Source organism: Sparus aurata, chromosome 15 (assembly GCF_900880675.1).
Source record: "Sparus aurata chromosome 15, fSpaAur1.1, whole genome shotgun sequence".
Taxonomy (NCBI): domain Eukaryota; kingdom Metazoa; phylum Chordata; class Actinopteri; order Spariformes; family Sparidae; genus Sparus; species Sparus aurata.
The window spans coordinates 14,526,998-14,549,266 of NC_044201.1; the positions used below are offsets into that span (position 1 = coordinate 14,526,998).

Consider the following 22,269-nt stretch of genomic DNA (forward strand, 5'->3'; position numbering starts at 1 on the left):
GCCATCCAGCTCCTCTTATTTCTCTTTTGGTGTTGTGGGTCTCATTTTTTTTCTTTCTCTCTCTCTCTCTCTCTCTCTCTCTCTCTGTCTCTCTCTCTCTCTCCCTCTCCCTGGTCTTCCTGTGGTTCTTGTCCTCCCTTTTTCTTGATTTCCATTCCCCCCTCTGCTCTTATCTTCTTCCCCTTCTTCCTCTTCTCCTTCTCCCCAGACCGCAGGTGTTAACACCACAGATAAGGAGATAGAAGTTCTCTACTTGCCCAATGTAACATTTGAAGATGCTGGGGAGTATACGTGCTTGGCGGGTAATTCTATTGGGATCTCCTATCACACTGCTTGGTTGACGGTGCTTCCAGGTATATACACTCGTATACTGTCCTCTCTCCTATTTTTCTTCTCTAAAACGGCTGGGTTATGTCACTTCAGTGACCTCTACGGAAGGCAAGTCCTCCCTCCGGAGTCTGAGGCACACAGCTCGAATATTAGATTACTGTGATGAATCAGCACGGTCAACATCCAAGACAATGTAACATAAGAGCAAGGAGCATATATTCCATAATATTATCTGGATTGGCGAGCTGTTGAAAGCTCTGAGCAGATAACGCGACAGTTTGCCGTCGACTTATTATAACTCTGAGACGGAAGTGAAGCTCCCAGAGCAGCTCGAGTGTCTCCAGACTCCGAAAGGAGGGGAGGGCTTGTCGCCCGCCGTTCTCCTTCCCTCCTGTTACATCTCTCTCCGGCTCCTTGGGGAAAGTCTTTAAGTGCCACATTCTAGTCTGCATGTCAAATAAACTGTTTTTTGTTCATTCACAAAATCTTCTCCACCCCTTTCCTGGCTCTGATAATTGGCCTCTTATGAGATCCTTATTTCTCCTTGAAATAAAGGTCGAAAGGTAAAGCTCAACACCACTTCAAGTTGGCTTGACTTTCTCGATTATCAGGGCCGAACCTCCCCGCCTCTAAATAGTGAATTTTGCATGTTGTGTGTTCTCATTTGTCAACTCGTTTTATCCTATTTTTGCCTGTTGCTGTATGTCTGGCCTGTAATTATGCATACCAAAGGATCAAACACATAAAACTTAGTGTCAGTATTCGCCGAAGTTCACTCCAGGCCAGACTGTCAAAGGTTTCTGCCCAAGCACTAGCCTAAAGTAGGGTGGGCATTAAGCGAGATCGATGAGAGCAGTTGACCATCTGCAACCAGAGAATCGTTTTGTTTCTGTCTGTAAACAATACAGCGTAATGATCACAGGCGAGCCATTTCCTCTGGGAGTAATATGTAATATTTATTGCCCTTGATGCGCTCTATCCGCAGCCATGGCGCCTTCGAGGCTGTGGCTTCTGTGTGTGCGTGTGTGTGCGCGCGCTGTGGTTTTTGGACCAGCAGATACAGACAAGAGAAAAGGTTCCTACATGTAGCTTCACCTCCAGCTGGCTGACGGGCTGCTTGGTTGGCTTGCGCTGCACAAGAGTCCCTGTTTGTGGTCTGGAGGGCTATGCATTATGGAACAGTCCATTTAAAATAGCACACACACACAAACACACACAGAAAACACACACACACACAAGCTCATTTCCTCGACAGGAAGTTCAGGCCATATACAACCACCAAGGACACCGCTCTCCCTTGTTTGCGATCTGAAGTGAAGCGCGGATTGTTCCGCCAGTCGTGGGTGTGTGTTTGTGTTTGTGCTCGCGTGTCTCCAACATTAGCACAGACTGCAGACATATGCAGGCCTGGCTCTACTGGCTGAGGCAAGATTTGAAATCTGTTGAGACTTTTAAGCTTATACAGGTCCGTTAGATTAAAAAAGTAGGCGTGCTGGTTCCCTGGAAAGAAGAGAGGTTCTACAAAATCATTTGTGTTTAGTTTGCCTGCCGATCGTGATTACATTTACGCATGAGTCATCTCCAGAGCATCCGTCTCTGCGTTTGCCGGTCTGATACCCATGTGTGTCTGTTCAAAATGGAAAATGTGCCTGTGTGTGACCCATTCCTCTAACTTTCTTCGCCTGCTCACCCTGTATTCTCCTCAGCCCTCGATAAATCCCCAGGGCCCCTTTCCCCAGACTATGTGGAGATCGCGATATACTGCGCCGGCGTCTTCCTCATCGCCTGCATGGTGGGCATCGTGGTGGTGTGCCGCATGAGGAACACGGCAAAGAAACCTGACTTCGGGGGCCAGCCAGCGGTCCACAAGCTGAGCAAGCAGATCCCTCTGCGTCGCCAGGTAACAGAAAGTAGATAAAGAGTTCTAATGGCATCTAACACCTCTAGAGGAGAAAAAAAACACACAAATATAATGATGGGCTACAAAGTCCAGTTCTTACATGGAGAAATATAGTAAATTAATAAGAATATAATAAAATATATAATTTAATAAAAGCTGCACTATTATTGCTTTTTACTTGGATCTTGTAGAGAAAAAGAAGCACCTTACTACATATATTATCATATTTTAAACAGCCTACCTCTGGCTCCATTTAGAAAGCATGCATTTCTGAGCAAGTTAGCACTACTGCCTGAAACTGCAGCCAGATTTTTTCTCTCTGTGTGAGCCATGCTTTTCCCTCAAGGGAAACCAAAAGGCACAAAAAGTGTCGGATTACGTTCTGTGGGGAGCCCGATTCCTGTGTCAAGGTAAGGTTAGGATGGAGAGACGAGAGATGAGCCCCGAGGACAGCGGCGAACCTGAATGATTAACACACATTCATCAAAATTACTGTTGTTGCCCTCTTCATAATGATCGCTGAAATATAATCTCTGTCCTCGAGACACACTTGACTGTAATGTTGAAGCATTAAGCATGGAAATTAGGGATATTAATGGGTCATACCGACCAACATTGCTGGTAAATGCAATAAAAGCACAGCAGTCAATCACACGTGTACACATCGACTCCTCTAGTGATGCCTTGGAGCTTTAGTTGACCTTTGAACCCAGACTGCGGTGATCAGCCAATCTCTTTACTCCTGTAGGTGTCGGCAGACTCAAGCTCTTCCATGAACTCCAGTACGCCACTGGTGCGCATCACGACGCGGCGGAGCTCTGCGCACGACGAGCCAATACCTGAGTATGACCTTCCAGAGGATCCACGCTGGGAGTTTACCCGAGACAGGTGAGACACAACTATATGACAGAATTTTCTGCGGGATTCTGCTGGTAGTATTGGAGTTAGAAATGATGTCCCGGTCGATTTTAAGGTTCTTTTACTGGTTTTTAAATGTCTTAACGGCATTGCGCCCTCCTACTTATCTGACCTGCTTTTACCATATCAACCCTCGCGGACCCTGAGGTCCTCCGGCTCTGGCCTTTTATCCCTACCAAAACCAAGAACTAAAACCCACGGTGAGGCGGCATTTAGCCACTATGGCCCCCGCTTGTGGAACAGCCTGCCGGAGAACCTCAGGTCTGCAGAGACTGTTGATATTTTTAAGGGAAGGTTAAAGACACACCTTTTTAATCAGGCTTTTAACTAATATTTTAAATTCTTATTCCATTCTTATGTGGTTCTATCGTATTTTATGTTGTTGTTCCTATCTTGTTTTGTTTTTGTTTGTTTTTTTGTTTTTTTTTAAACAATTTTCATCTTAAATAATTTTTTTTTTTAATTATTTATCTTCGATACTATTTTATTTTATTTATTATTATCTTATGCATTTTATCCTTTTAACTGTTCACTTCTTTAAATTATCTTTTGTCAGGGTTTTTATCCTATCTTATGTTTTTAGTTTTTAAGGGTTAACTCCAGAGTTTCCTCAGGGGGGTCCTCCACACTGGGAGCTGTGTCTGGGATGCTGCTGGGGGTGCTGTCCCTGGGTCCCTTTGGCCCAGCCATTCGTTGTCTGTCAGGGTCGGGGGGCCTGGGCACTGGTGCCCCCAGTGGCACAGCCTGTGACTCCTCCCAGTGTGGACGGCCCCAAAGGTGGCGTTTCCTCAATCCTCAGTGCCTTGCCATGTCTCCTTATTTCCTGTAGTAAGAGTGTGTGTGTGTGTGTGTGTGTGTGTGTGTGTGTGTATGTGTGTGTACGTATGTGTGCATGTGTATAGTACGGAGGGTGGGAGGGAGGGCTTTCTTTATTATTGTTTTATGTTTCCTGTGTAAAGCACTTTGTGCTACATACTCATGTATGAAAAGTGCTTTATAAATAAAGTTGATTGATTGATTGAATTAAAAGTCTATTGCAAAATGCTGAATATGTAATTATGTAAATCTGGTTCAGCTCTTGCATAAAGGATAACAAAAAAAATCCTTTTATTTGCTCATCTGCATTGCATAAAGCACTCAGGATTCAAGGCCTGTATTCCAGTTGCTGTTTGACAGTATGCATGAAAGCTTCAAGCGTGCACCCTTTGCTCTTGTCCTCGATGTCAATACAACTGTCTTTGGCTCACGGGTCATATTGCACTAGGAGATAGCACCTAGATTACTACACAGTGAGCTTCTGTCTGACTATATCTGTGCTGCGTAATGATCAGATAAGTATTGTTCTTGGTAAAGAGCGCCATTAACTCTGATAGACAGCAGACAATGATGACTAACTGGTGAATGATGGCTGCAGTGGCTGAGGTAAAGGCTACTGATTCATCTGTTGGTGCAGTAGTAAAACGACCTGAACTTGGCCCAGTGCCTCATTGTGACAACTGCCACTGTTATGTCACACTCTCACTCACACACACACATGCTTCTGATGGTAAGATACGAAGCTGCGCTAATTACTGGTTAGCACATGCAGCTTTCATCTGCATGTTTGGCCTAGGAGTGTTTGCTCGGTTTCATACCAGAGGAATTAGCACCGCTGAGGTTTCGGTTAGTCACAGTTGCAGCGGCCAGTGATAAGCTCCAGGGTGGATTTAATAAGACTGCAAAGGTTACAATAGTTTAATACACACTTGAGACCGCTGGTTTTCAAAGAAAAGGGAAAATCCCAAACCATAAACACAATGGCCTGTCTTTTATTTAAATTTTGATCTTAAATTTGACAGTCACTTATCGGTGAAAAATAAATTTCTGATGTAATGCTAGACTCTCTTGTGTGCATGCAGACTGGCATCGTGGTCAAAAGTGTTTATTTTAGTTGATAAACCTGCCAAGTGGGATGTTTTGTCTGGGATGTGTGCGTCTCTGTTTGGGTCTTTAGCTTGCCTGTCATTCCAGCGCCTGAGGGATCATGTCGGGATTGCAGAACATTGAGGAATGCTAACGTTTGCTGTTTGCGTGGAGGAAAAATAACGTTGATTATGTGTGGCTGGACAGACAGAATGGTTTCTATTGAGCATGGCGAGTGTGTGTGGACAGATAGGGGATTGTGTTACTACAGCAGGGCGCCGGCCTCAGGCCCTAGGCTTTGCGGCGCACAGTGTGAGTGTTTACATAGCCTGGACGCCGGGCCTGAGGGGTGGGGCCTGCAACTGTCAATCACATGAGAAAGCACCGAGGTACACTGCTAGTTCAGAGGTCGGAGAGGTGCTGTGGCTCTGATGGGTCGCCGTGAAAGAGTATGTGCAATCCAGTTTAACACAGCAGCTATTGTGACACAAAATACGAAATAGTACTTAAACTTCCATCTAGTATTGTAGTCAGGCACACCTGAATGGCAACACAAAGCCAGCATTCCATCTGTCACGGGCTAATGTGTCAGGGCTAAGCTAAGCCCTGTGTAATGACTTGTAAAGAGTGTATATTGGAACATGCCAAGGCAGGGTAAACAGTTTAGAAATGAGTGCCTCTCCCTGGCTTTATCAGGTGATTATCGTTGCCATGTCTGCTTTCCTACCTACTGCCCTGGCAAGTGTTACAGCCACCGCGCCAATAAAGCACTCACACAGACACAATCAGATTGAAACCGAGAGAGATCTAGTAAAAAAAAAAAAAAAAAAAGAAAAACACAGGGTTGAGGTTGAGAAACTGGCTTTTTGCCTGGTCTCATTCCCTCTCTCGCTCTCACACTCTTTCTTTATTTCTGCACAGGGAGTGAATCGATGCCACAGTCAGATCAGGTCGATTTGTGTTTCAGCAGCTTAACAGCCTCTTGTCTGTTTTCTTGTCTTCCCTCTCTGTGTGTGCTGCAGGTTGACCCTGGGCAAGCCCCTAGGTGAAGGCTGCTTCGGCCAAGTGGTAATGGCAGAGGCCCTGGGCATCGATAAGGACAAACCCAAGGAGGCTGTAACTGTCGCCGTCAAGATGCTTAAAGGTAAGCAGGTGTCCCGTGAGGCTGTAATGGTAAACGTGTGACTTGTGCTTCGAATCAGACCACTGGGATCTGTACACTGCTTCATTATGTTTTGTGGGCAACCTGAGTGCATGTTGTAGCAGATTTATGCTCCAGCGAGGGTTCAGTAAAGGTGCAAGGCGGAGCCTGGGGCCGTGGTTATTATTCGTTATTGGTGGTTGCTGAGTGACGGCCATGCTGGGCAGGTAAGGGTTAGGGGCGGTCACATACCTGACCCCAGAGCAGCAGCTGGCTGGAGCTCAGTCAGCACCCACACAAAGAGGCAAGTCACAGAAGCGGCCCTGCTATGATTAATGAAAGAAGCAGGAGGGGGCACTGGGTTGGTTTTGTGTTTGGGTGGGGGCGGTTAGATCAGGTACAGCAGCAGGCGGGTGGACCAACCTTGACAATAGAAATTTGCTCTTCGGAGTTACTACAGGTAAGGTAATGGTGCAGAGGAATGCTGGCAACGCCGTTCCAACCGTCTGGATAGCTCCTCTGTCTCAATCAGTCCCATGAAAAAGGAGCCTGTGCCGCAGATAATGAATCCAGATTGAACGTCTTTAATTCCCCCCCCCCTCCCTCCTTCTGAAAGGATGCCTCTGTAGTCTGTGTGAGGAGCTCCCCTCACTGCCGTAATTTTAGTCTGCATTGTCTGTCAGCCGCACTTAATCAGAAGCACCTACAAAATGAGGCGTTGTCTCACAGGGCAGCTACAGTCCTGAGTCGAGGAAAGACAGGACGAAGTATGTTTGTTTTGGCGAGTTTTTCTTGGTAACCTTTGTCCATCTCTTCTGCTCTTAGATGACGCCACCGAGAAAGACCTGTCTGACCTGGTGTCAGAGATGGAAATGATGAAGATGATTGGCAAACATAAGAACATTATTAATCTTTTGGGGGCCTGTACACAAGACGGTAAGTAAGAGAGGGCACAACATCAAAAAGTACTACCTTAAGAAGGGGATTCTTAGTATGCAGTGTCTTATTTTCAAGGTTCTTGAGAGGCCGCTTGATCCATCTTGTAATGCTGCACTAAAGGTTGCTGTGCACCTCAAACAGATTTCAGAAAATGTGTCATCAGACCACGTCAGCTAGTAGAGTACAAGGTGCTGTAGGGTCATACGAAGAGGTTGGATTTTAATTGGACTTGAAAAGTGGATAGAAGTGAGCACAAGAATTCACCCTCTCAGTGCAATTTATGAAGATCAGTGTTGCCAAGAAATAATATGCAGTCCATTTACAGTTAATCCCATTTTCATACCTAAACATAACTTTTCCGTCCCCGTGGAAAATAATTATGAATTTATTTTAAGTTTTGGAAATTTACAAGAAAGTACAAAAATGCTGGGAAACAGCAGTCAGTCTGGCCATCTGGAAGCTGTATTCCATTAGGGATGTGCCTGATTAGACAACTAGACGATTAAACGTTGGTAACCTCACTAGTCAGCACCAGAAATACCAGCAATTAAGCACATTATCAGTATTTAATTAATGTAAACATTTAATGTGTTGTCATGTCTTCATACTCAAATCTTTCTTGAAAATGGATGCAAAATGTGCATCCATTACTCAGGTGAACGGGAATGGCACTCAGTGGAATGCATTTAATTCAATCAAGCAAAACCTGCATTGGTACCTTTCTCAATCTCCATTATCTCAGCTGCACATTGGTGTTAGTTGCAGGTTTATATCCCTATTTCTTACCGTATAGTGGCTGAAAATAAGACTGTGAAAACATTTAAATCCACCAGAACAGGATTTTTATCATGATCTACATCAAATTGCACTCACTCATAGATATCAGCCAGCCACATACGCTTGATTTCATTCATCAAGATATTTGCTTTATTACCTGAGAAATGAATAAAATAGATCATCCCTTTATCCAGATGTGCACCAAGAGTTAAAGGGACACTAAGTAGCTTTGGAGAAGAAATTCAAACTCAGAGTTTTGATATTTACAATAATCCTGCTGACAAATGAACCAGCCAAACAACAAAGGGACACGGCTGAAAACACTGGTAAACTGTTGCTTCAACAACGTAATATATGCAAAAAAAAATTCTGACAATGCTTTTCCTTAATGATTAAATTGTGCTAAATTGTGATAGCTTTCTGAACGTTTTCATACCTCAAGACAAGTGGACTAGTTTAAAAGTCAAGAAAATGTGCCGCAAGGAGCTTCCTCGTGTCTTTGAACAGTATTTTACTTGAAGCAAGCTTCAACTTTCAAGTCCTGGCACTCAAACCAGAGGTGCCTCTTCTTTTTTGTGATGCGTTCCATAAAAAATTCACTCTGATTTTTGTTCAGTGCCACTTTCTCTCAAAGGGAATCATTTATGACTGTGTTCAAAAGGTGATGTGGGTCTTTTCTTCGCTGCAGGCCCTCTCTACGTCATAGTGGAGTACGCCTCCAAAGGCAACCTGAGGGAGTACCTGCGAGCCCGCCGGCCGCCCGGCATGGAGTACTCCTATGACATTGCCCGTGTCTCAGACGAGCAGCTCACCTTCAAAGATCTGGTCTCCTGCACTTATCAGGTGGCACGGGGCATGGAGTACCTCGCTTCACAGAAAGTAAGAGGAGGACACCCACAAACACAAAACACTGAACATTTGATGCGCTGGATCCACGCATGTTTTACTTAGGGAGCTTCCTCGTGCGTCACTGTGGGAATATTGTCTCCTAAAAACACTCCTCTGACCCCCTTGCCCAATCCCTGCATTGTCTCATCCCCATCCCATGACAAAAGCCCCTCTGTGTGGAAGGATTGTGAGGTTTCACAATGGGGATGCGGCCATGTTGGCCAGCAGCAGCCTCACGCTCGCTCTCACTGTTGGAATGTGACAGAGCGCACAGCCTCACACGCACACGCAGACACATGAACATGCTTGCACATGCGCGCTGATGCACAGAGACAGCTCCAGCCATACATGTGGCAAAGTATGTCAGTAATCTGTGCTTATCCAGACATGTTCATGTCGGTGCAGTCATCGCAGCGTCATGTCATGCAGTCAAGTGCTACTTTTTTTTCTGGATGATTACATGCACCGCAAACATTTTAACACCATTCCAAAATGAAGTGTACACCTGTGTCAGAGCTGATTTATTTATGCAGTGAGGTAACCGTCTTGTCCTTCCCTCCCCCTCACTTTTTCCACCCCGTGACCCTCCCCCCTTTCCCCCTCCTCCCCCTCTGTTCTCTCACTCTCTCCATCCTAGTGTATACACAGAGACCTGGCAGCCAGGAACGTCCTGGTCACAGAGAGCAACATCATGAAGATCGCTGACTTCGGCCTGGCCAGGGACGTCCACAACATCGACTACTATAAAAAGACGACCAATGTGAGTCCTCAACCTGCAAGGATGTGAGCTTTGATGGAGCGGAATGTTTTTGAGAGCCGCGGCGTGAGATTAGTCCACCCGGCTCTCTCTTTTCTCTAATTCCCTCCCTTCCCCTCATCATCTTTCTGTTGCGCTCTCTCCCTCGGCTGGTGTCTTGGCAGAAGCGGCAGGTTCCCAGGCCGCCTGTGAATGTAGTGCTTCTGGAGACCCTGCCTTGTTTATCCCTCAGTCTCTTTTTTTTTTTCCTTCAGTTCCATAGACACTTATACAATTAGCCAAAAAAAGAGAGACAGAGGGAGAGGGGAGCGGCTTAAACATAATTGACATCTCCATAGTGGCCCAGTGGTGTCATTTCTTTCCCACCGCGGAGCAGCATTGCCTGCACATCCTCATTTAGTATGCATGGATGGCTTTTCATCGCATGCACAATCTCGCTGAGAGCGAGCTGACAACAGCAACAACAACAATATGCTATGATGCCGATGGTAATGATGATTAGGACAATGACAGCGGCGACAGTGACGATCACTTGCGTCAAAACCAATCGAGACAGAGCAGTCATTGTGGTGCTACTTCTCTTTTATTCCCTACTTCAATCTGATAGAAACAGAACTGCTAACAGAGGCCTTATTTTTGTTAACGATGCACAATGTAGTGTTTGGGGAAGAAGTTGATGAGAAAGGTCCTTATGGCTGATTATTTTAATCTTTAATTTAATCTTCGTTTTCATGACTGAATAAACCTAAAAAATGTGCAAAACAGCTAGTTTATTCAGTTATCAGATAACAAAATATTTCTGAGTTTGTCTTTTTTAATTTTGTAAATATTAGAATTCTGAGTTTGAATTTCTTCTTTCTTCTCCAAAACTGCATAATGCCCCTTTAAAAAAACCCACAATACCTTCTTTGGATAATTATTATGTATTTCTTACCATTTTTCTTGCACAGTTCTGATTTTGGTAGCAGGAAGTTTATTTTCCATTAGTAGGTACATGAGCTGATAAATCTGTTTTAGAAGGACCTACTTGAGTGTTGTCTCCCTGTCTCATTAGATTATTTCTGCCAGTCCTCCACTACATGGATATCGACCAAGGTCGCCTTGTCAGCTGTACTTAGCTTACTCTCCAGTGTTTTAATGGCACATAGAGATAAACTCTACTTTATCTGTGACCCTGTTTATCAGCTCTATTGCTTTAACAATGTAAATGTTCCTCTGGGAAATCCTTCCTCCCAGACTGTCGCTCTTGTGCCTTATTCCCCAGGCTGCTCTCACATATTCTTCCAATAATGAGATCTCCCAGCAGAGAATGAATCAGGCCAGGGATAAAGAAATCCAGGGGTGGGTTGTGTGTACATTTTGCTTGACCTCTTGCCTGTGTGTGTCCTCAGGGTCGTCTCCCGGTAAAATGGATGGCCCCAGAGGCGCTGTTCGACCGGGTCTACACACACCAGAGTGATGTGTAAGTATATAACCACAGCTACATGATAGAAAATCCATTTACACAGCCACAGGGGTGCATAAAACCCCTCTCGGACCAAAAAACACACTACCATTGCTCTTTTTAAGATTTCATTTGGAGGCCGGCTGTCAGATCCAGAGGGTTGTTTTTCAGGAGTTGGTGAGATGTTTTGGTGCAGTGCTGGTGAGTGTTAGGTGGGGGGCAGCTGCCTATAGGGGTCCAGGACTGGCCGGTCTGTGGCAAAAGTGAGGATTTCACGCTAGACTTGTAGCCAATGCTGTGTTACTAATCTGACCGGCTTCAAAGGGCCCTGGAAGGAGCCCGGAGCCCACAAGCCCCTCCTCCCCCCTACGACTCACCCCTCCGGCTCAGCTCGGAAGTCTCCCCTCCGTTCGGGCCTCCACACATGTCTGAACGCAACAATGCTGCGGCCCTCATCCTCCTTTAACCCCCCTCTTCACTCTCCTCGTTCGGTGACACTTTGAACATGTGCCTCATCGTTTAAGAGCCGTTCCATGATCAATATAATCCCCCCCAACTGCCCACCCACCCTCCGCCCGCTACCGCCGGCACCCTTTCGCCCCACCGTTCTTAATTTCATTCATCTGGTATGTGAATTGCTGACCCGTCTCTGTCTCTTTCTTTTTTTTTTTTTTTTTTTTTAGTTCCAGAGTACTCATTCTAAAAACAGAACAAAGGAAGAGCCTGCCTCTCTTTTTGGTGTTTGAGCCTCATGCGTTCTGACAGCGTCGTTTGAAGTTTCTGCTTCAGACACTGGCAGCAGAAAGTGTATGTGGCAATTAGATAAATGCCTCGCATGCTGACCCCTGGGAAAGGAGAGTTTGTGTTTGTGTGTATCTATGAGTCATACACCAGTAGCACGCCTAACATAGCGCTCACCCAGTTAAGCACTTGGACGGGGAACCTCTCTACTGTCTGTGTGTGTGTGTGTGTGTGTGTGTGTGTGTGTGTACATAAATAATACGTGTACATACACATGATGCCCTTCATGTTTCATAGCGCAGCACCAGTCAATAACCTGGGGGAGTACCGGGGGGGTGCAGGCATGAAGTGGCCACTGCAGTCCTTTCTATCAGCTCACTGCTAATTACGTTTCATCACTCACTCTTAGTAATTGGCTTTTTCACATAGAGTATGAAGGCAAAAGGACGATATGAGGAGAGGCGTTGGGGAGGTGGAGGCCGGCGGGCTCACACTCAGACATCATCAGCAGCGCAGGCAATCCATATATGACATCAGATTAAATGAATACATGAATTCCAATGAAACTCGCCTCTCGCTGTTTTGACGAATGGGCCCGGGGGGGGGGACTCAACTCCGGCTGGCTTAGGGAAGGTAAAGAACAGCAGCTAAAGCCAAGAGAGATGGTATCACAGCCAGGCTCCGTGGAGGACATGTGGGGGTCTTATCCCCCCAGCATCAAGAAGAAAAACAAACGTATTCCTCTAGCTCTCGGTCCTATACCATGTTTCAGAGCCCTAAATCTTTATATTTTGACCAGATTCACTGATGCATGTACACGTATTGACCGGATCTCCAACATTCATATTCATGCTGCTTTTAATCGATAACATAAAGTTCAGTAACAGAGAATGTACAACCTCACTGTTTGTAATGAGCGAGACAACTCCAGAGCATAAACTCTGCTGATACAGAGTTACTTTAACACTGTTTGTTTGACTTGTTCAAAGCAACTACAATGATATTTCCTGTTCTGTTGATTCTTGCGGCACGGTTTTTCAGTTGCGATCAGCTTATAGTGTTTCTATTTGTGGCTATTAAGATATATAATAATGGTAAAAAAAATAAATAAATCTTACACTTTTGGCTAAATAGCTAACAGATTTGTTAGCTCAGTAGTAATCATTTTGTTGAGCTAAAGCTGAAGTTATCAACATTCCCCACCAGTGATGGAATGAAACGCAGTACATTTACTGTACACTGTACTTATATACAGTTTTTCAGATACTTTACTTGAGTATTGCCATTTTCTGCTACTTACATTAACATTTTATGTAGCATATTTTCACTCTACTGCATTTCTTTAATAACTTAAGTTGCTAGTTACTTTGCAGATTGCATGCTGAATCAGAGCCAAAGTAGCACATTCCAAATTATTTTATTATTTGTTTTTTAAGTACATTTATTTCCAGAGAATTACTTTTTTTTTAAATATATATTTTACTTTTACTCAAGTATGACTTTTGGGTACTTTTTACAACACTTCCGTTTTGTCCCCATAACAATAAGCTACAAAGCAAGATATAGCTTGGTAGCAAGGAAAACATAAAACGTTATGTTACTAGCCAGATGTTCTGCTGCTGCCTGGCAATACAGAAATATCTACTGCCATACCACCAGGCTACATAGCAGCTCCTTCCTCCATTTCAATTTTATGTCTTTTCCAACTAGGATCAGTCTGAATCCAACTGTAATAATTATGCAGAAAAAGCCTTCTTGCTTCTTGCTTCTTGCATATGTAGGTCATGTAGAAGCATCAGTTTAAATTGAGAGTGATTCCAAACCAGTTATGTTTAAGTATAGCTCGTGAATCGAGTTGGCTGGAATCCATAAGTCCTCTCTCGTAAGGCCCGAACCAGGTCAGGTAAAGTGACCCGGAGCATGTTGGTTTGGGTGTTTATTTGGTGAGTCATGGTTGGTTGCAGTTGGATGGCGCAACAGGTCGACAAGCACTGAGCGACGCTTACAAAGTAGCACGGAGAGGAAAGATGAGTGTGTCGACAAGTGGAGAGATGCAACGCATTGATAGAGGAGGGAACAAACCTGGGGCTGGTTGTGTAAACAGATGGAGGAAGTGATAAACATGCCTGACCATGTCTGCTCGCCTGGTCGCCTGTGGCTGCCTGGATGCGCACATTAGTGTTTCGTGTCCGCGTTTTTATAATAGGGCCTTTGTTCTGACGTGAATCGAGCGTGCTGTCAGCGCGAGAGGGATTCATTTGAGATGCCGTTTGGATCCGCAGTGTGACAGTGATCGAGATCACCACCGTGGGATCACTGATACTTGACGACCGGACACTCGGATGAGGAAGTAGTTAATAGTTGGTAGCCGCCATCCATCTCTGGACCTCTCCGTCCTCTTTTGTCTGCCATGGGTGGTCCGCTGTTTGTTTTGGTGTGGTGTGACTGGACAATGCCAGGCTGTGTGACAGGCCAGCAGGGCACAAAAGCCATCATTGAGATCGGGGCCTGAGTGGCACTGGGAGCGAGTTCGCACCACAAGCCACCGGACGGCAGAAAGAGGGCATTGACACCAGCGCAGTCACACTGTTGGAGCTGTTTCCAAACTTTGGCTAAGTGACTGAATGTAAATGATCTGTATGTTAAACGGGGTCTGTTCTTGAAGGCTATTTACAGATGAACACTGGTGTTCTGACTAAAGTTTAATGTATATGTTTTTCTGTTTCATCAGCTGGTCATTTGGGGTGTTGATGTGGGAGATCTTCACCCTTGGGGGCTCCCCCTACCCTGGCATTCCTGTTGAGGAGCTCTTCAAGTTGCTCAAAGAGGGACATCGCATGGACAAGCCTGGCAACTGCACCAACGAGCTGTAAGAGTTTTGCTTTATTCTCCCACGTCCTCCCAACACTGAACCCCCAAATACACACTACACTCTAACGCCATCCCAGGCTCCATCAGATCCATGACTGTGTCCACTCTGTTGGGGCCTCTGCACAGCTGTGACTGGCTGCTATCAGTGTCCTCATTCACAATGAGTCCTCTGCAGTCAGAGGACAATGGCGCAGCTCTGCCACGGTGCCACACTGAGAGGGCTGATGGAGAACAAAGTGGAGACAGACACAGTGGCAGTGCACTACACAAACACATGATGCTATTTAAAAAATCCTAAACACTCGGAGGCATGTTTGTGATCAGAAGCACACCAGAGGTTCTGTTATTGACTGCAGACTGAAATACATTTCCAAATGAGATGGTGTCACACAACACATATGATTTTGATTTATCCTTTGATACGGAGACACCTGAGTACAGATGCGTGAATCATTTCAGGTGCCAAACATGCCGACAAGTTAGATGAGGAGTGGTACGGCTTGGACTGTTCTGCCGCCCTTAATCCACTCTTCTCTCTGAGTAAGCACATTCTGATTTTCTTTCTGTCAGGTACATGATGATGAAAGACTGCTGGCATGCCATCTCATCCCAGAGACCCACTTTCAAGCAGCTAGTAGAGGATCTGGATCGCATCCTCACCCTCAGCACCAATGAGGTGAGTGCAGCCCTTTCATTCTTTGTATTCACACACGTCTTGTTCCATAAAGTTCCTGGAGTCAGGGTGGTCAGAATTCGTGCTACACTAACCCTATAATTTCCTGGCAAATAGGAGTCAGACATTTCAGAACAATAAAACAGAAAAGAAATGATACATTCCTACACACAGTAACATGTTTCTCAATCCAAACTAAATCATGCTCTTGCCAGTGCATGCAGAGTTCAGCGGAGGGTTGCTGAAAGCTTTAGGAGCGTTAGCAGCCACGTTGATGACACAAGACCTGAACAGTGACTGAAAAAATGGCCGGATGATTTGATCCAGGCCCAACATGGCCGCTACGGCCCAGTGAAGTTGCCCAATCATCACGTACATGCCTCGCCCCCCTGTGATAGCCTGCGTTTCTTTCCATTCCCCCTCCTGTCTTTTGTGATATCCGCGTGCCGACCTGAAGAGAGGCCGTCGATGGAAAGCTGTCAAGACTCGTCTGCTCTGGAGCCGAAACTTCATGAATTTATGCCAAAAAAGCCCAAGTTCGAGGTTGAACTTTTGAAATGTAATAAAGCGCTTTTTTTCTTGCCTTTTTTTCCCTCCCCCCTTTCTCGCTGCCCCAAACCGCTGGCAGATGTGGAGGTCTTTAGTAATGTGAGCCTTCTCGTGTTGAGCTGGGAAAATGGAAGCCAGCACTCATTTTCTAGAAAACCCCAAGAACTCTTCCTCCTCACAACTAGTCCCAATAACAGCCATGAAAGAAAAGCGGGAGGGGAACAAAAAGGGTGCCTTGGCCAACATGAAAAGACCAGAACAACTTCCCAAAACCGGACCAAGTTAAAGATTAATAACAGGATTTCTTTGGGTTCTCATCTTCATTGTGATGGGGAAGGGGGCGCGGGTCGAGCTCTGCCAGCTTCTTTATTTTTTCCAGCCATCTTCTGGTGTTTATGCTGCGTGCTTCAGAGTCAGATGTCAGATTTGTTTGGACTGAACTTGAGAGTGATGTGAAAGGATGTTGTAAAGGCTGCGTTGCCACATCTCTGCCCCAGTTCTCTGGTTTTAAAAGGATCCTATTTAGCCCAGCTTCCCCACCACATTCAAACATTTTATAGTGGCCCAAACCGCAACTGGGTCAACTCCTGCTACCTCCGAGCTCTAGCAGTCAAACATTCAATTTATTACCTATTATTCCTGAAAATATTTTCATACAGTATCCAGTTTAATATTGTTTTCCTGTCCCGCTGCATAAATCTTTCCAGGGTGATTTGGTACGGTTTAGATAAACAGCATAATGAAGATGATACTCTCTCACCCTCCTCTGGAAAGTCCCTGTCCTTGTTGACCGGGTTTCACCACTATATGTGCATTCTCCTGTTTTCTTGAGCTTGTGTCTGGGTGTAAATTATCTCGCCCAACCCTCTTTTTTCTTTTGTCTGTGTCTGCAGGAGTATCTGGACCTGTGCGCCCCAACAGAGCAGTATTCCCCCAGCTTCCCCGACACTCGCAGCTCCTGCTCCTCCGGTGATGACTCCGTGTTTTCCCACGACCCTTTACCGGATGAGCCCTGCCTCCCCAAGTACCAGCACATCAACGGAAACATCAAAACATGAGCCCCAGAATGTCTTCTCTACCCCCGGCCTGACCTGCCCCAGTTTTACCCCGAAAGACACGTAGCACAGACTCCCTCTCCGAAATCCTCCCAAACCTCCTGCCCCCCCATCACCCTTCTGGATCCCAGTGGACTAATGGACCCAGACGGGACTGGGCTGGTGGCAGCGCTGCTGTCACACACTCATACTGCCATGCACACACACTACTCACACAATGAGGTCTTAAAGGAGAGGGCAGGGACCCTACAGGAGCTGTTTTTTTTACTGACTGAATGAATGAACTGGGGACCCTCGTCTTCCTCCCCCTTTATATAAACACACAGACTTTTCAGTTTAGTTCTCATGTTTGTACCCAGAGGATTTTTTTTTTTTTTTTCAAATTTACAATCGACAACGTTACTTGTTTGGTGATCCCATTCCGGTGGCTGGCATTCCAAGATTGTTATTTGCTCCTGGAGGAATGTATGGACCGATGTGAACTTAAAAAACAAGGGACTAGAAGAGGATGACGAATAGGAAAAGGACTGAGAGACAGCTTCGACTAACAAACCAGAGGAATAGAAGGAGAGCACATATAGAAACTGCTCTCCTGTTTATTTTGTAATATTGATGCATTTCTTTTTCAGTTCTCTTGATAAACCTTCCCAATTATTCTGGAGAAAAAAAATACACAGTATAATGTATAGTGCTGGGTATATTTGTAAATATATTCAAAATATGTATAAATATATATTATATATTTACAATGAATTATTTTTTGTATGGACTCCGAAATAACCCCAACCCTCCCTACCTTACTTTGAGTTCGAGGCAGGTACGCTAACAGGTTATGTGTCCTATATTTCTTTTCACACACACACACAGACTCAAACAAACAGACACGTATACACACTTTAATATACACACAAACACAGACACACGCACACACGCACACACACACACACCTGTCTTACTCTCACTCAGTAACACAGTTGAGTATTGGCTTTCAGGGACTGAGGTAGCATGTTAATTTATTGACTTATGTTTTTTTTGAGAAGAATCAGAAAAAGTCTGGAAAAACGAACAAAAACAAAAATGGCAGAAATGATGACATTAATGATGCTGATAATAGATGAATAAATAATCCATTAAATTTATGGTAATTTAAAATGATCTTTCAGCAGTAACAAGAAAAAAAGGCTATTTTTAGTGGGTTTGAAAGATCCAGGTTTTGTAAGTTTTATATATGAATGTGAATATTAAGTTAAATTTTAAAAAGTGTACATTTTATAGTCAGCTAATCCCTTATTCTTATGTAGATGTTGATGCCATTTCTATCCGGTCATTTTACTCTTTCTTGGCGTTGCTTTAGGAAACGAGATTTATTTCTGGATATTTATATATGATTGACAGAAACAGATTTTGGAAACCACCTACTAGCAATCCGCTCCCTCATTTAGACTAAATATAGACTCCAAATTTACTTGACAGAATTGAAAGCTGAAAAACAAAGTATTAAATCATTCAAGTGTTTTTTGTCTTTTTCTACTGGACCAACTTTAAGATGTTCTTTTGCAAGTGTTCATGCCACATTTGCGAAAAATAAATGATGGAAAAACGTATTCTTGTCCCGGTCTGTGATTTTGCTGGGCATTAAGTATGAAGATGTGCATTTTTTGCAGTGAGTGGCAGATTACTGGCTGAAATTGTTTTATTTTTTGAAGTTTAAAGAATGTGTTACCATTTAACTGCACACTTCTCCGAGCGGAATTTCTTCTTTGTATCAGATGTGGGCAGGGATGGTTTAGCTGTCACTGCTAACTACATAGTATTTTTTGGGACAAAGTATTTCTTTGGCTCTTTCCTTACGGTGCGAGGAGATGGTTTTTCCACCATATGCAATTCATTTAGACAAACTGGACAGAGCTGCGAGGGCTCAGTAAGTGGGGAGGATACTTTTCGGTATTTCAAGCTACTTTTCTTTCTGACAGGAGTGTCGTCTTTGTATTCATTTTTTTTCAGTTGTCCAGATAAGCAAAGGCTTCATGCAGAACTGCTGAGCTCTGCACAAACAGAGTCAATGTGATCAAGTTAGAGACTGAATTTATGCCAGTGTGCTCAAAGCAATTTGTTAATGAACAGGGATCTCATCATTGTCATGATGGCGCGGCTCTGTCGGTCTGTGATCTGTCTGAGTGTGATCAGACAAAGAGTCTTTGTTCGCCTCCTGGCAGACTAATAGGTGCTCTGATTAGCTGATTGATTTCCCTTTTTTCTCTTATCAGAACAGATTTAATTCAACAGGGTGAGCAGTTGATTTATCTGATTTGATGTAAGTTAATCAGAGTTGATCTATTAGCGAATGTGACTGATAGCGGCAGCCGTGCGTGTGGTCGTATTTAGTAATGGCGGTTCCTTATCAACGTCCTCGCAAGAATCCTCCCACAACATCCGTGCGATAGGTCGTGGCATTGATAGCACTGATACTGATGTGATTCACATTAGGTTTCATTATAAAGATTTGTTTGTAAAGTTAGCAGCTTCATGGACTAAGAGGCATATAATGAACAAATCTACAGCCGTGCCAGCAGCTCTATGAGGCAGCAGTGCTTTAAGCTAATTGTTAATGTTAACAGGCTAACAGGCTAGGTAGGCTAGATGTTCACCATCTTAGTTTAGTGTCTTATAATATTAACATTTGTTGATTAGCACCAAATGTGAATAGCCTACAGGGGTTGGAATTAACCTTCTAGGTTAAGGTTAAAGGTCATATCGATAACATTTTTATGAAGACAATGATAAAGACATGATTGTGAATTAAAATGTTTTAAATGTTCATCTAATCCAAAATGATTGTTTGGTTTACGTCAGTTTTAAGAACTGTGACAGCCGCTTCTTGCTTCGGACAAGGTTTGACTGCCAGTAGTATAGGACTGTAGGTATCACGTGGTACGTGTGTTTCTGCAGCATCGAGAGTCTTGGTAGATGAGGGTTTGTGGAATAAAGTATAGCAAAATTTCTCCTAGCGTTAGCAACGTCAGCTACAACAAACTGAATCGAGGTTGTAACGAGAATGCAATGGAAGTGAAGAGATGGGATGCCACATTTACTGGCTGAATGTTGTCATTAGGTGTTATCACCATAACTTTGGTGATTTAACGTAACACCAAAGCTATTACAGTTATCCTGGTGGGAACTAACCTTGATGCACTGCCAGTAGTTTTTCGTAGGATTGGTCCAAGCCACTTTGGTTGGGACATGATCATGAAGACTGATAAAATGGATTTGCGAGATTACATGATTATGTGTAAGCAAATCCTGCTGCGCCACAACATAAGTGGTGAACAAATGTCTATCAAATTTCATGACAACAGTCCAAAAACTGTCAACACATGTCACTCGAAACCACATATGTCCAGAGGCAAAGTCAGGTAATCACCAAGTCAGTAGAATACATCGTCTAGCAACTATTAATAATTGCAGAACTTTTTTTGTGGTTGTCTAGAACCTTTTAGATATTTAACTGGATATGTAAGAAGTTGGACCTGCTGGTGGCTCTAAATAGGTAGAGTAAGAGTAAACAGGATTCATCCTCCGGGCACCATGAATGCTTGTTCACTCCAACTTGTTTAAACATTTAAATCTGGACCAAAGTGGCAGACAAATTGACAGACCGACATTGCTCCCAATATACAGCACACACACACACACACACACACTCAACCAAGTTAGAGCAACAGCATGGGCTCTTCTCAAGGTAATTCACCGCTAAGTAGACATTCTTTAACATAAATCTGGATCCCCTCTATCATCAGGTTTGAACTTGCTTTGACTAAACGCATATACACACATACGCGCCCACACACACACACACACGCACACGCAAACACACACACACACAATGTACCACGTCTTCCTCTACTAGACGTGTCCCCTCATGTCTCCGGAACCTGAAAAGGGATTGGAGGGAAAAATCAGTCAGAAAACATTCCAGTTTTTCCATAGAATGAGAAGGAAGAAAGCAGCTCCAGCCCTGGAGGATCGGAGGGGGACTGGAAAGAAAGAGTGGCAGGATAAACCACAGCACCATACACCCTCATTAGATGAGGGGAGTGGAGAGAAAGGCAGCCGGATATCCACAATGACTATTGCACACTTTTATCAGAAGGGCTGTCTATTGTGCTGTAGGCTGATGGCACACACACACACACAGGCAGGCAGGGAGCAGGGAGGGGTGAACTCCAGGGAGACCAAATAGAGGATAAGTTTGTTCCATCTTGACAAGATGCCCTCTGAGCTGCTGTTTCATTTATGTTAGAAGAATCAATCCATCTGATGTCAGTAATGTGACGCAATGGAGCTAGGTCTTTCAAAAGGCACATTATCAGTTCTGTTTACATATTGATAATGACGTAATGGGTAAATAAATAGATGGGTTACCTATGACCTCAGTCATCATTCAGCGATCATGTGAAGGCAAATAACAACAGATTAAAAACAGAAAACTCTCGGTGAAGCCTTAAGTTTTTGTGCTTTTGTTACAGAAAAAGACTATTTTATTACGTCAGCAGTAAAATATAGCACGCGTTTACATCATTAAACTTTAAATCCCCCTATTAAAGTGATGTTCTTATTGATATGAGGCACAGTTAACTCAAAACCAATAAAATGTACAATTAGGTTCTCATATAGTTTTGCATAAGTTTGACTGGTCAAACTACAACTAATACTGTTAGTTTGGAGTTGGGCTGCACAATTCATCAAATTATTATCAAATCGCAATATGCGGAAGAGCATTAAGCTGCCATTTTTTGATAACAGTAAATTTAACAGCATTATAATGTAGTACTGTGGTTTTGTAGAGATGCCCTGGCCTCTTAATCTTGTTCCCCAGATGTAGGAAAACCTGTAACATCATCATGAAGGAGCCATACTATGCTCATTTTGAGATTCATATTTTCATTTTGGATTACTACTAGAACAGGTTTACATGCTTTAGTGATACAACAAAAAACAAAAACAAAACACAGTTTTCTCATGCTTTGATCTTTTTAACTTTGAAGACATTTTACATGCACAAAAACATATAAAGATAAAGATTATATAAAACACCGAAGACAAGGAAAAACCTAAAAAAGCGTAACAGTTCTCCTTCAATTCTTTTCTCAGTGAATGTGAGAAAATTGTGATGCAAAAATAATCACTCACACTAACTGCGGACAATATCTGAAGCCCTAGTTTGCTGCGCAGGTTTGCTGTCACATATTTACTGCAATGTGAATGCATTCTGGTGTTGTTTTTCCCCAAACACAAACGCCCCAAGGGGTCACGGAGCAGGGATACTTTCTTGCCCTCCACTGATAAACATGACCTACCACGCTCAGTCAAAGCCCTAAATGAGT

General features: G+C 43.9%; 1 protein-coding gene across 7 annotated transcripts in view; it reads left to right on the plus strand.

Annotated features, from left to right (window-relative positions):
• Positions 1-18,489, plus strand: part of fgfr2 (fibroblast growth factor receptor 2) — a 42,465-nt gene extending 23,976 nt beyond the window's left edge. For 4 of the 7 annotated variants that reach the window (XM_030441269.1, XM_030441274.1, XM_030441270.1 and 1 more), the window contains 11 exons: positions 209-353; positions 2,037-2,236; positions 2,979-3,118; positions 6,073-6,194; positions 7,017-7,127; positions 8,596-8,786; positions 9,433-9,555; positions 10,944-11,014; positions 14,469-14,606; positions 15,179-15,284; positions 16,724-18,489. In XM_030441269.1, coding sequence (XP_030297129.1) covers positions 209-353; positions 2,037-2,236; positions 2,979-3,118; positions 6,073-6,194; positions 7,017-7,127; positions 8,596-8,786; positions 9,433-9,555; positions 10,944-11,014; positions 14,469-14,606; positions 15,179-15,284; positions 16,724-16,888 — 1,512 coding nt within the window. In that variant the 3' untranslated portion in view covers positions 16,889-18,489. The remainder of the gene's footprint in view (positions 1-208; positions 354-2,036; positions 2,237-2,978; positions 3,119-6,072; positions 6,195-7,016; positions 7,128-8,595; positions 8,787-9,432; positions 9,556-10,943; positions 11,015-14,468; positions 14,607-15,178; positions 15,285-16,723) is intronic. The other 3 variants (XM_030441271.1, XM_030441273.1, XM_030441272.1) reach the window with 3 other exon arrangements.
• Positions 18,490-22,269: the final 3,780 nt, after the last annotated feature.